The sequence below is a fragment of the Phoxinus phoxinus genome (assembly GCF_949152265.1).
Source record: "Phoxinus phoxinus genome assembly, chromosome: 13".
Taxonomy (NCBI): Eukaryota; Metazoa; Chordata; class Actinopteri; order Cypriniformes; family Leuciscidae; genus Phoxinus; species Phoxinus phoxinus.
In genome coordinates, this window is record NC_136888.1 from 30,743,059 (window position 1) to 30,757,244 (window position 14,186).

Here is a 14,186-nt window from a genome sequence, read left to right on the forward strand (position 1 = left end):
TGATTCTAGTCGTCAGCTTCTTTCATAAAAGTCCAGCTCGTACATTCTACTAGAGGACTCATTTTTAAATCTATTTGTGTGTGTTATGAGGGTGACTGAATAATTGCTAATTATAAATAATTAAAATAACTAAATTCCTTTGTTGTAATAGTCTGCTTTAACCACGATAGCTCTGTTTTCGTCTTTCACAGAGCATGAGCAAATGTTCATTATGATAAATACTCTTGCAATCAGACATATTATGAAACAGTGTGTTCTTGTACAAGATCCCGTCCAAATGATGGATTACTAGTAGTAAGGCATTTATTAAAAGATTACCGCCTCCTGCTGTAGTGTACGAGTCATTACATGTTCATTTTCTCAAAACTAAATACTATTCAATAATATATTATAGATATATACACTAGTGATAGTGTTTAAAGGTTTGTCAGCAATATATTTTTATAAATAAAAAAAAATCACCAAGAATGTATTAAATTGATCAAAAGTGACAGTAAAGACTTTTACATGGTTAGAAAATTATACTTTAAATAAATGCTTTTCTGGTGAATTTTCTATTCATCTAAAGACTTCAAGATTGATAATAAATGTTTCAAATCAGCATATTAGAATGATTTCTGAGTCATGTGACACTTAAGACTCGAATAATGATGCAGAAAATTTATTAAATCATTAAAATAGAAAGATATTCACAATGTTATGTTTTTTTTACTGTGTTTTTGATCAAATAAAAACAGCCTTCGTGAGCAGAAGAGACTTCAATCCCAAACTTTTGGACAGTAGTGTTTAATAATAATTTGTTTTAAAACTATATACCACAGAAGCAAAAATACATCCAAAGTATCCATATTAAAATGCACCCAAATGTGTAAGTGATGTTAGTCTGGTTTAAAAGAAACATTTTAGTTTCTTTGTTTCCGCCTAAAACTGTAGCTTTCCAAGATAAGACTCTTAGTAAATCACAATACAAAACACACACTGCATTTTTAAAACAAGCATCCCTTTTATTACTGGTCGCCTGTTTTACAAAAAAGAAAATATCAGTGTTAATGAAATTAGCAACAGTATAGAGTGTGATGGAAACAGATGAGGAGGAAGCCTCTGTCTGAGCAGCACATAAAGAATTGCTTGCAATTGACTTAACCCGTCTTTTACCAATGATACCATTATATGCCCCTCATCACAACAGCCCGCCAGGAAAACAAATACTAAATTCAGCACAATTAGTCAGGAGAAGCATTTATTTGTTTAAACGGATCTCTTGCACGTGTGCCTCTGAGTTTAGGGTTTCAAAACAAGAGCTGAAAACACATAGTGAGAGTCAGTAGATCCTAACAGTTATTATTTTATATTTAAAACAACACAAATATCCTCAATGCTCTTTATACGAAAGGATAAAAAACTCTCTGGTCAAAGAGAGCTAACAAAAAGTAGTATTCAAAGTATTCGGACTGGAAAAGGGTTTCAAAAGAAACATCAGCGAGTCTAACGGTCTCGTCTATCGGATGCTTTTACTCTTTAAGTCTACTGAATATGAGGAATGAGTCGACACAGCATGAGGAAGGATCCGGTTCACTGAGTGCACGTCGCCAGGGTCCGTCAGCACCTTCTGGGAGAACGGGACCCCGGGTTGGAGTGTGTAAGGATCGTGGGTTGCTTTAACTGGAGATCAGGTGTAGTAAACAGGGCTGGAATCTGACGGTGGGTTACTCTGGTTTGATGTCATGTGGCTTTATGAGAGCGCACTGAAGCCTTCCTCCATTTCATTACAGTTTATAATTAGAGTATAATTTATCCACCTGATCATCCTGAAAGAAAAAGAGAATAAGACACTTGTTCACTATAATTGAGAGAAACAGAACGCTCACTGAATTTACAGTAATCAGATAATAAGTCATTTTCTGTCATTTCTGTACATGTTTATTTAATGTTGTCTGCCACACAATAAAATAAGGTTTTTATATAGTATGTAGTAACTCAGAAAAAGCCACGTGTAAAATGTGTAATATTGGTATGTTGTAATTTTTATGTTATTTAACTAAAGTGAATTAATCTGAGAGGCTCAAGACTAGAATACAGTTTAAATTATGATTATGATTATTTTTAATGGTTTAATTTAACTATGTGGAAAAAGAGAATGTGACAGAGCTCGTAATAAAACAAGAATCAACATGAACTTTTCAGAGATGGTGAGAACTGGGGTTTTGAAATGTCGTAAAAGCGATGCAGAGATGATGGTGTTTTTATTACTCAACAGGTGAGTTAGGTGTTTTATTGAACAGATAAAGAGCCATATATATAGCACTCTAGAAGGTATCATTGTAAATCATTATCTATTGTGAAGTTATGGTCCATTATGGTTGTAGCGCTGTGCTGGAAATTATTTTCGAGTGTTTATTAATGGGTAAAGCTACAGTAATATCTTCAGCTAGTCAGCTTGAGATCCTCTCCATCTAAACTGGTTATATCTCTTAAGCCTAGCAGTGAATGTTTTATGAGCAGTGTAGGATAATCTCGCTCTCTTTTTTTAGTTATGAGAAAGAACCATATTCATCTGCAAAGTCACGCAGAGCTGAAGCACAACCAAAACAATGTTCTTCTGAAAAATGCATGCAGTTTTGTTTAACAGCTAGAGGGCCAAAAGTCAGTGTACCTTTAAGTCCATTGAAAACCACTGGTAATATATGTAATAATAATTTGAAAAAAGACCCTACCCTTTCATGTCCCTTGGTAAGCTGTCTGTTGACAGACTGAAGTAGTTCCTGCAGTTCCTGTACTGTCTGATTCAACCCTGCCGTCATTTTCTCCTTGCGGTCAAGCTCCTCCTAAGAACATGGCAAAAAAAAAAAAAAATCAGGCAGACATTTTTAAAATCCCACAATGACCACGCTTTCAAAATACATAATATCAAATCTTTTATTCAGATCTAACTTCACTTTTCTCTGCCATTTTGAATAAACTAATCAATGTACTGTTGTATTCAATGATACTAAAGGCAACAACAGTAAAAATGCTATATTATATTATACATTTTTCTCAATTTAATTGAATTTCAGGTTTAAATACCCGTCTTTTCCCAGGTTTAAATAAACTTAAAAAAACAAAAACACAAATACTTAGTTCATTTGAACAATAATAATAAATTAGCTGTATAAAATTACAATGAAGTCTGTTCTCCTCAACACACAGATGTCCTGGTAGAGTAACCACAGGTGTAGTTCATCACACTGACATAGTTAGGGTAACCCTGTCCCTAATCCACTAACATCAGCCAGAAAGTGTCAGTAAACAGTATATCGTTTTTTAATCATCGTTTTATCATTTAAAACCCAACACAGTTCTCACCGTTTGCGTGAGGCTGCTGGTCTCTATCAGGTCAGCTTGGTCTGCTTCTTTAACAATCTCTGCCTGAATCCGTTCCAGAGACAGCTGGGCCTGAAAGGAAATAACTTGATAGCAAACAAGCCTCTTAACCATTTAATTGACAAAGATCCTCGTGCATCAAGCTTTACCTTATAAAGGTCTCCAGCCACTTTCTGACGCTCAGCCTCCTCCGTCTCGAGCCTAAACAACGTCTCGGTCAGCTGAGTCTTAAGCTGAATAAAAACCCAAGTCAAAAATCAAAGATGGAGCTCGTAAAGGGATAGTTCACCTAAAAATCAATTACTCACCAACTCTTTTAAAACCTGTATAAATTACTTTCTTCTGTGGAACACAAAAAGAGATCTTTAGAGCAGAATGTCCAAGCTACTCCCATTCCGATGGCGTTTTAACTCCTACGGTGGCCGTATTATTTCAAATCTGCCGGCAGTCGCGAGTAACCTCTCCTCGCATTCGTCACGGTGCCACTGAGTGTAAAAACGCGAACGGCGAAGCTTGAATTTCCAGGTATGTCCCTCTTTGGCTAATGTATTTTCAAGATGGAGGCGCAACATGGCTTCCACCATTCGAGCAGCTCACCCGTATGTATTATAAATGGCAGATTCTACGCTTACGAGAATACTTGATTAGTTGTTCGAAGTAATTATACATTAATGAGCACATATAATTTTGAAAGAACAAAGTGTTTTTTGCTAAGAATCAACTTAAAAAAATGACAGTGTAGCTTTAATAATACTTTATGATGCTTTACGAGGCCTTTTTGAGCTGGACAGCCAAAAAGGCCAAACATCCACTTGAAAGTCCTCATTTTCTTTCACTTTATGGAAGAGAGCAGCTCAGAGATTCTGCTAAACATTTCCTTTGGTGCTTCACAGAAGAGGAAAATCATACAGGTTTTAATGACAGGTAAATGGTGACAGAATTTGAAGAGAACTATCCATTTAAGAAATACTGTCAACTGTGTAGAAAGTGTGAGGAAACTAATAAAAATTCTCTAACACATGAATGTTTGTATTAAAGTTTAATAGCTCTCTAATAGCTTACGGAACAAAGAAATGGACATTTAAATTGTGTAAATGTAAGTTTCCTTTACAAATGGGTGAAGCAGGTGATGTCAAAAACACACAAACACTGAGGATTTGACACTAGTTCAGAGAATAAAAGGTTAAAATAAGAACAGACAATGGACAAACATTATACACTAGAATTAAAAAAACAAAATAAAATAAAACACCAAACTATCGTTCAAAAGTTTACGGTCGATATGATTTTTTTTTTTTAAATTGCACATACTTTTGCTCACCACAGCTGCATTTATTTGATCAAAAATACAGTAAAACAATAATATTGTGAAATATTGCTATATTTAAAATTACAACTCTATTTTTAATATATTTTTAAATAGAATTTTCAGCAGTCTTCATTACTCCAGTCTTCAGTGTCACATGAATTTTCAGAAATCATTTTAACATGCTGATTTACTGCTCACGAAACATTTCTTATCATTATCAATGTTGAAGACAGTTCTGCTGCTTAATATTTTGTGGAAACTGGGATACATATGATCAGATTTCTTTGAAAAGAAAGTTAAAAAGAACAGCACTTATTCTAAATCTATTTTTCTGTACATGTAATTGTCTTCACTGTCACTTTTGATCAATTTAATGCACATCATTGCTGAATAAAAGTATTAAAATAATCTTGCTGACCCCAAACTTTTGAACAGTAGTGTATGTAACAGACAATAGCTGAGCCGTTAGGAATGTGTGTGTGCGCCTGCAGGACCAAGTTTTAAGCAAAGGTGGCAGTAAGTCAGATTAACACATCATAATCTTGGCAAGGTGTATCCGTCATCTCTAATGTTTCATATGATAGGGATTTAATCTTCTTCTTTTTAAAAAAATGGCATTTATTGTTAAATCATCTCTGATGCCATTTTTTCATTACTGAAGCATGACGATGTTATTGTTGGGTTTCTTTAAGAATTATAATTTACAGCAGAATAAATTGAGAAATTAGAGATAAGAGATAGCAACTCCTTGCCGTAAAACTCTAGTCTCTTGAATCAAGTGCCCCCACCCATGTAAGCTCAAGAGCAGAAAGGGAAAGCTACTTCAGTTTAACCATGAGGACGGCTTACCAAATTCAACTCCTCATTCTGCCTGACGGCCTCTGTGTACGAGCCGTCGAATTTGCTTTGCAACTCGGTCAAGAGATCTTTGAGCTGCAATGAAGTTTGAGATATTTGAGGAATGAGCGGGGCTGAAAAGCTGGGAGGGGGATTCGGAGGATGGTGTCTGGATTTGATACAAGAAATGTAGGACTTTCTATTTCTATTAGGCCATTTCCAACTTCTAACGTTCTACTGAACAATTGACCAGCTGGGTTTGGTGATCGCGCTGGAGGTCTATGATACGGATTTACGAGACCGACACAAGTAGAAACATCGAGATGAGTTTAACGGGACGTCACACCTGGAGGGCCATACCAGGTTTTCCTCCTTTGCCTGCCAATTATTTTAGTACCAATGTACAAGGACAGTGATATTTAAAATATTACTCCTTAGGGCAGGGGTGTCAAAACCTGCTCCTGGAGGGCCACTGTCCTGCAGAGTCTAGCTCCAGCTTGCCTCAACACACCGGTCTGGAAGTTTCTGGTATCCCTAGTAAGATCTTGACTAGCTGGTTCAGGTGTGTGTAAGTGGGGTTAGAGCTGAACTTTACAGGACAGTGGCCCTCCAGGAGCAGGACTGGACACCCCTGTCTTAGGGTGTGTTTACACTTGTAGTTTAGTTCTCTTGGTTGTTTTGGTCCTGACCAAAAAAGAAAATGAAGTTTAGTCCTGGTTCACATTTTCATTTGTAACACCGAACGTAAAGATACAAAATAAAAAAAGATTTTATGACGTATCTTTGGCTCACAAAGAGTATTAAATGTGTAAAGGAGTAATAACAGCAGCAGAAATGCACACAAACGAAGATCTGCTGCAAGGAGACGCGGTTCTGACCCCTATACCGAACTGTAATGGCCAACATATAAGAACCAGGTATGCTTAAGCGTTCTGTCTTTTTTACGGTCTTATCTTGTGACATCACGTCCTTCACATGGAAGCGGACCGAGACCCAGCGTTTCAGGGGTCTTGGTCAGCTTGTTTGGTGCGCACCAAGGATTGGATGGCATTTTCACATTTTAAGGGATCGTTCACCCAAAAATGTAAATTGTCATTACTTACTCAACTATGAGTTTCTTTCTTCTATTGAACTAAAAAGATGATGTTTTGAAGAATGTTGGTAATCAAACCGCTGACAGTAGCCATTGACTTCCATAGTAGGAAAAAAAGCACTATGGAAGTCAATGGCTGCTGTCAGCTGTTTGATTACCAACATTCTTCAAAATATCTTATTTTTAGTTCAATAGAAGAAAGAAACTCATAGTTTTGAAATCACATGAGGGAGAGTAAATGATGACAATGTTCATTTTTGGGTGAACTAGTCCCTTTAAAGGGGTGATGAACTGAGAAATAAAAATTTCCTTGAGCTTTTGACATATAAGAGGTCATCATACTATAAGAATATCCTGTAAGTTTCAGAACTGAAAACTTCCTTGTTAGTCCAATAAAAGCTTTTATTGACACCAGGCACAGCGAACGACAGGATCTATGACGTCAAAGGGTATCAAACCCCGCCTCCGCAGAAGATCAACGCCTACTTCAACGCCACATGTTTAGCCCCGCCCACCGATGCGCGCATTACATGAAACTCATTATAATATGCAAAACTGCTATCCAATCATAGCAGTGGGCGTTTACTCCCAAGTCTTCAATGCGGCACGCCCATAAAAACGAGCGTTTCAGGAGCTAGGCTCAAAACCAGGGTAGAAAATAGCCTATTACTTATTCATTTTGTTGTTTTTGAATGTAAAAACCAAGCGAACGTCATAAGTTGACATCAGACAACAAAATAAACAATGTAAAAAGCCAGTTCATGACCCCTTTAAATTAACAGAGCCATCAGACCAGAGTACGTTTTGCTTGCTTGTATATAGTATGCATCATCAGTAACGCGTTTATTTAATTTGATCTATTAAAAATCAATTAATCGGGTGCTGTATATGGATCGCTAATGCTCAACACTTTATTTACAAATAAATATTTATAGCTTGAAACGGATAGAAAATTGACAGGCCTGTGCTGCAGTTCTATGGATGTTTTACCCTCCAGGGTTAATCGGTAATCGACAGCGTGCCATAAATGCAGAGCTTCATTTCTATTGAACCCGGAACATTCCTTAAAGACAGTTCTATCCTCAGTCCAAACAATAAAAGCTTTCTACAAAGAGTATTGGCAAGATCATGTGAAGTATGTCATAAATTCATTTATCGCTGATAGCTGCTACAGTTTGAACAGAGGATAGATAAGTAGACGCCAACCTTGAAAGCTATAAACAGATTTTAGTTAAGCTGCCAAAACCCAACATGTTAGACATTTAAAAACGACAACCACAAGCAACAAACTAAAACAGAAAAAGAACGAGACAGAAGTATAAGCATGCATAAAGCTTTGGGTTCGTCTTACCTCTCTGACCTCTGACACGTAGGTGGCGCTCTCACGCGCCGCTGTCTCCACTTCAGCCTCGAGCTGCTGTTTGGCTCTCTTTAGCTACAATATATACAGTGCAAAGCAGTATTCAAATGCATATTCTTCAGTTTAGAGCTATTTTGTTTCTCATTCTGTATTGTGTTGCAGAGCTGATAAAGATCAGGATCAAACTGGAAGCAAACTCACACTCTCCACATCTCCATCTGAGCTCAGTCTGTCCACTTCCTGTTCCAGTGCAACTACCCTCTGAGTCATCTGAACACGACAGAATAACATCTCTATTTTGCAGTCGAACTACGTGAATCTCACAAACACACTAGGTAACAGGCTCCAGAAGCACACACACAAATACATTTATATTTTGACTATTATTATTTTCATGATAATAAAGCACATTTTCACTCCAAATTGCCATTACTACTACCGGTATGTGTTTGGATAATTGTTTGTTTTGTTTGGTAAATCATATTCTAAGTGGTTATTTACTTAAATAATACAGAGGTTTTCTTTACTGTACGACTAAACTATAATACTAATATAATAACAATAATACATAATACATTTTAAAATGTAAATATAATATGCTACCATTCAAAAGTTTGGGGTCAGTAAGATCAAGAAAGAAATTAATAAATTTATTCAGCAAGTATGCATTAAATTGATCAAAAGTGACAGAAAAGACAATGTTACAAAAGATTTAGATTTTTTTTTTTAAATGCACAACTGTTTTCCCCATTGATGATAATATGATATATTTGATAATAATATGAAATATTTGTTGAGCACCAAATCAGCATATTAGAACGATTTCTGAAGGATCATGTGACACTGAAGACTGGAGTAATGATGCTGAAAATTCAGCTTTGCATCACAGGAATACATTATATTACATATAATGAAAACAATATTGCTGTTTGTTCTGTATTTTTGATCAATTAAATGCAGCTTTGGTGAGCATAAGAAAACAAATATCGCACTGACCCAAACATTTGAACGGTAGTGTTTTACAGTAACAACACATATATAAGTGTACAGTGCATCTATTGCTGAATGTAATAACGGATTTACTAAAATAATACTTTTATATGATGCATTGCAGGATTTAGTAAAGAATCATAATTGGAATGAACCATTGCCAGCGCAAACCTTTACACCACTATAATAGTTTCAAGACTTCATTATTAAAATTGTCTAAGGACTGGTGTAGATGAGGAAACCTGATGTGTGTGTGTGTGTGTGTGTGTGTGTTTACAAACCTCTTTGAAATCCGTCTGTGACTGCTCCAGCTTCCCTCTCCAGCGCGTCTCCTCCAGCTCCACGCTGCTCTGTAGCCGCTGCAGGATCCCCTCCTGTGACCCAACATCAAAAAAAAAACTCAACATACACACCACTGTACAACCCTGAGTCCACTGTGATGCTGACATACAGTCAGCCGTCACCCATTTTAGCTTTTAAAATTACAGACAGATGCCGTGAACACAACTCACCGTCTCTGCTAGCACTTTCTTGTACGTCTCACAATCTTTCTGTAGAACTTTCTGAGCCTCCTCAGCCTCCTTCAACTTTTCTGCTAAAGCCTGGCCAGAAAACAAACCTTGAAGTCTTCAAATATTTATACCCATTTGATTCATTCAATTGCTGGAAATGGTTCATTAGACATTGTCTCTGGATAGGGATGTTGAAATTAATCGCTACGATAATAGACCATGATCGATTATAGTTTACTGATGTTTCTCTGACACACTATACTCGATACACTACTCGGGTTAGCATAAAATAGCAGAGGGAGGCGAAACACAAAAGCGAGTAATAAAAAAAATGCACCCACTATTTTAAAGTTTGCGCGTGAGCTCGAGTGTGTGGAAGGCTGCGAGCGTATGTGTGTGCGAACCTGTGTGCGCGTGCGAGTGTTTGTGAGCGTTACTGCAACTTAAGTACACTTGACAGTTTCATGCGCTTTTAATATTTACTAGTGTTCGTTCTAAATGGTCCTATCGTCTGCGGTGTTCAGACTTAAGTTTTGTTTGAGGTTTGCTACATTCAGGAAGTGTACTTTCTTCAAGCAAATAAAATAAAAACACTGCAAAAAATGCTTTTCTAACTTAGTATTTTGTGTTGTTTCCAGTCCAAATATCTAAAAATTCTTAAATCAAGATGCATTTACTAGATGAGTAAAATGACACAAGATATTAAATCTTGGTTTTTGCAGAAATAAATAAATTAAGTGAGTTGTTACTTTAAAAAAGCTAAATTATCTGCCAATGGGGTAAGAAAAATAATCTTAATTTAAACAGAACAAGATAATTTTCTTACCCCATTGGCAGATAATTGTGCTTATTTTAAGCAAAAACTCCCATAATTTTGATTTATTTCCCCAGAAATCAAGACAATGTCGTATGGTATTTTACTACTTTAGTAAATGCATCTTGATTTAAGCATGTTTTGATACATGGACTGGAAACAAGACAAAAATACTAAGTAAGAAAAGCATGTTTTGCAGTGAAGAGTTCATATTGACTGCTTGTATACTTATTGATGAATATGTAGGCATGTGCAGTAATATTGAAAAGTGAGCATGCAACGCATCGTGATATCGAATCGAATTGTTGACATGATAATTGTAATCGAATTGAATCGTGAGACCAGTGACGATTCACACCCATATCTCTGGATGATTTAAATGCATCTATACCTGGGAGTCTCCAGGCCCTGAGGCATGGACAGAAGACACCTCTCCAGCAGAACTCGCTCTCATGGACGTCTCAAACGTCTGCAGCCACTGCTGGTGGTTCTGCAATCACAATGTCAACATACATTAGAGGACTCTGAATGAATTTGATATGATAATCTCAGTAAAAAAGATCTTTGCTGTGCATGTGTGTGTACTGTGTAGTGTGTTAGGGCACCTGGTTGGTGGGCAGTGGCACGTGTGGCAGGAGTCTGTGCAGAGACGCTCTGCAATCCGCCTCCGCTGACTCGAGCAGCTTCTGATGCTCCTGTGCAGAAACACAGACCAAACACGCCATCAATCAAACTGCTTACAACGGGATCTAATTACACTTCAATTACAAATCACTCCATAATCCACACCACAACTGTGCGCAGATCAGTAGAAAACCAGTGGTGCTCCCCAGAGTCCCCACCAAAGAGTGAGATAAAAAGAAAAAAGAAACTGATTTCTCAATTTACTCACCCCCACTTTAAGCCATTAACTCAAATCTAACCACTCACATACGTATATGCACAAAAAATATACTATTTTGTCCTGGATAATATCCTAAACCAATCCCAGACTAAACTAGGTTGTATCTTATTGGTCAGTGAATTTTTAAAATCAATGTAAACAATCAAATGAAAAACAACAACAACGCTGTCGTCAAATGAATATTTGCTTGGTGTATACAGGTCCACTTTTTCACCACAACTCGTTCTAAACCTCTATTTTCTATATACATACAAATAAAAATAACTACTAATCTTCTAATGTTATATTAAGACAATTGTAACTCGCTATTCATACAACAAAACATTAGTATTTCACCTAGACAAAGGAAACAAACAAATATTAGCCTTTAAAGTAATTTTATGTGTTGCATTTCCAAAGAGACGGGATATTCTGAAAACATACTGACATATACTGCATTATATATACTTTTATTTATAGACAAGAAAAACTGGATATTTAAAGGGATACCTCAGCCAAAAAAATACAATTTGTCATCGTTTACTCAACCTCATGTTCGTTCTTCTGCAGAACACAGAAGATGATATTCTGAAGGCTTTTGGTAACCAAACAATTTGGCAACCACTGGCTTTTCTGTCATCACTTACTAACCCTCCTATCTTTCCCAACCTTAGGACTTTTTCTTTTGTGAAACAAACAATATTTTGAGATTTATTTATTTAATTTTAGTCCATAAAATGGAAGTCAGTGGCTGCCAAAACTGTTTGGTTACCAACAATTTTCAAAATAAAATTGTGCTCCACAGAGGAACAAACAACATGAGGGTGAGTAAATGATGCACTGCAAAAAATGCTTCGTTTCCAGTCCAAATATCTAAAAATTCTTAAATCAAGATGGATTTACTAGAGTAAAATGATAAGATATTCAATCTTGCTTTCTGCAGAAATAAAAAAAAAATAAGTGAGTTGTTGCTTAAAAAAAAAAAAAAGCAAAATTATCTGCCAATGGGGTAAAAAAAAAAAAATCTTAATTCAAACAGAAACAAAATAATTTTTGGCAGATAATTGTGCTTATTTTAAGGAAAAACTCCCTTCATTTAGATTTATTTCCCCAGAAAACAAGACATAATGTCGTATGGTATTTTACTACTTTAGTAAATGCATCTTGATTTAAGAATGTTTTGATACATGGACTGGAAACCAGACAAAAATACTAAAGTAAGAGAAGCATTTTTTTTGCAGTGTGACAATTTTCATTTTTTGGGGATGAACTATCCCTTTGAGAACAAAAGTATAAGATTATATACATTGGGAACTGATTGGATTGCGATTAGTCAGCTTTAGCTACCAGAATGTTTCCAGATTACAAGCCATCACGTTTTGATTAAGCATGTGAAAAATTCACCAGTGCATGTTACTCCAAAATAAATAATTGGCTTGTTTTTCAATAGAAGATCTTGAACGTGCATTAATAAAAGAAAAAGTCAAGAAATTAATTCCAGGTTGGCTTTAAAGACCAAATAAAAAAACTACTTTTGTATTATTTTTAGAAAGTATTTAAATGGAACTGAAGAGATCCACAGAATTGCACAGACGTCTGGGAGATGCTGAGTTTGGACAGCAGGTGCAGGCCTGGGATTCGTACAGCTGGAGATGACTAAGAGCAGACGTTCAACCGGACAGTTCATGCTTGACTACTGACAGCAGGCCGAGCCACAGTAGAATTACTCATGATGTAAGCAAGGCTAGTTATAGCTTCAGGACCGTTTATAGAGCCACTGGTTTCTCTATGCTGTGACGTAGGCGTCAACTCAAGTGGCTCGCTACATTTAGATGACCGACCAACCCAGTAGGAGACGTCAAGCTAAAGGGGCAGGAGTTTCTGATTACTGATTGGTCAACACACCTGGCAGGAGGAGAAAGATGGTGAGACCATAAAATGTGTTGGGAAAGGGGAAAAACTGGATGGATGCAATCTAACTAATGGAGAACAAGATGTACATCTTCGAGATTTGATCATTTTCTTCCTGATTTTGCTGTTGTCATGACATAAATAGTTCTTTGAATAGATTGTGATAATATTGGTGCTGACTGAATAGTGGAAATCAGGTGGTGATCAGCATGCTTGGAAAGAAGAAATCAAGGGATGTCAAATGACAGGATGTCATTAATGGATGATCAAATGAAACGTTTGGCATAAAATGATTCCTAATCTAATTAAATAAATAAATAAAAATAGCTGCAGACTCATTTCAGGTGTCTTGTTTAAAACAATTATATAAACACACACACACACACACACACACTGGAGAATAAAAATAAAATAAAAAAAACGCAAAATCCAGCCAAAATTTCTGGGCAAATTTCAAAGCTTTTCGTTCGCAGGTTTAAAGATTTTTTTACAGCTCTCAGCATTCAACATTCAGCATTAGTAGCATGCAGCTGAGCAGTTCAGAGTTATGAAATGAGTATGCAGCCAGTCATGAGGAAGTTCATTAGGAATGAGAACTGCACTGGTCAACAAATGGCTTATTGGAGATGCTTTGATTTGACTCTAGAGTGAAGTAGTTTGGGAGTTGTGGTGCGAACCTTGGCGCTCTTGGTGAGTTTTCCCTGAAGTATGGTCTCGGTGGCTGACAGCGCCTCCATAGCGCTCCAGTTTTTCTCCCGTAGCTCCTAGTCAGTTTCAGAGAAACACCAGAATGCCAATATGTAAAAATAATAGACTGAAGCTTTCATTTTGTTCCGGCCTCGATAAAATTGTTGAATATGACCCAGAAAAATGCACCTATAGCACACTGGCAGTAGCACTTTACGTGTTAAGCACTTTACATATCTTGTATTTTATTTTTATACATTGTTGTGTTGTGTAATATTGTAGCACTTTGCCCAAGACAAATTTCCCTTCGGGGACAAATAAAATTTATCCTTATCCTTACCACTTTCAGTTCAGCCTAAACTCTTGCCAAACAAATGATTGTCCCATTCATGTATACAGTTCCAAGACCCAACCACGGTACTTCCAT

The 14,186-nt window shown here is 36.5% G+C and overlaps 1 protein-coding gene across 6 annotated transcripts in view; it reads right to left on the reverse strand.

Annotated features, from left to right (window-relative positions):
• Window positions 1–779: 779 nt before the first annotated feature.
• The window catches only part of ktn1 (kinectin 1), a 42,158-nt gene continuing 28,751 nt past the window's right edge, over window positions 780–14,186 (reverse strand). For 2 of the 6 annotated variants that reach the window (XM_079633368.1, XM_079633367.1), the window contains exons 25-36: window positions 13,750–13,836; window positions 10,884–10,973; window positions 10,670–10,768; window positions 9,465–9,554; window positions 9,234–9,326; window positions 8,164–8,232; window positions 7,954–8,037; window positions 5,522–5,605; window positions 3,513–3,596; window positions 3,346–3,435; window positions 2,715–2,825; window positions 780–1,808 (exon numbers count right to left, since the gene is read on the reverse strand). In XM_079633368.1, coding sequence (XP_079489494.1) covers window positions 1,767–1,808; window positions 2,715–2,825; window positions 3,346–3,435; window positions 3,513–3,596; window positions 5,522–5,605; window positions 7,954–8,037; window positions 8,164–8,232; window positions 9,234–9,326; window positions 9,465–9,554; window positions 10,670–10,768; window positions 10,884–10,973; window positions 13,750–13,836 — 1,023 coding nt within the window. In that variant the 3' untranslated portion in view covers window positions 780–1,766. The remainder of the gene's footprint in view (window positions 1,809–2,714; window positions 2,826–3,345; window positions 3,436–3,512; window positions 3,597–5,521; window positions 5,606–7,953; window positions 8,038–8,163; window positions 8,233–9,233; window positions 9,327–9,464; window positions 9,555–10,669; window positions 10,769–10,883; window positions 10,974–13,749; window positions 13,837–14,186) is intronic. The other 4 variants (XM_079633371.1, XM_079633370.1, XM_079633369.1 and 1 more) reach the window with 3 other exon arrangements.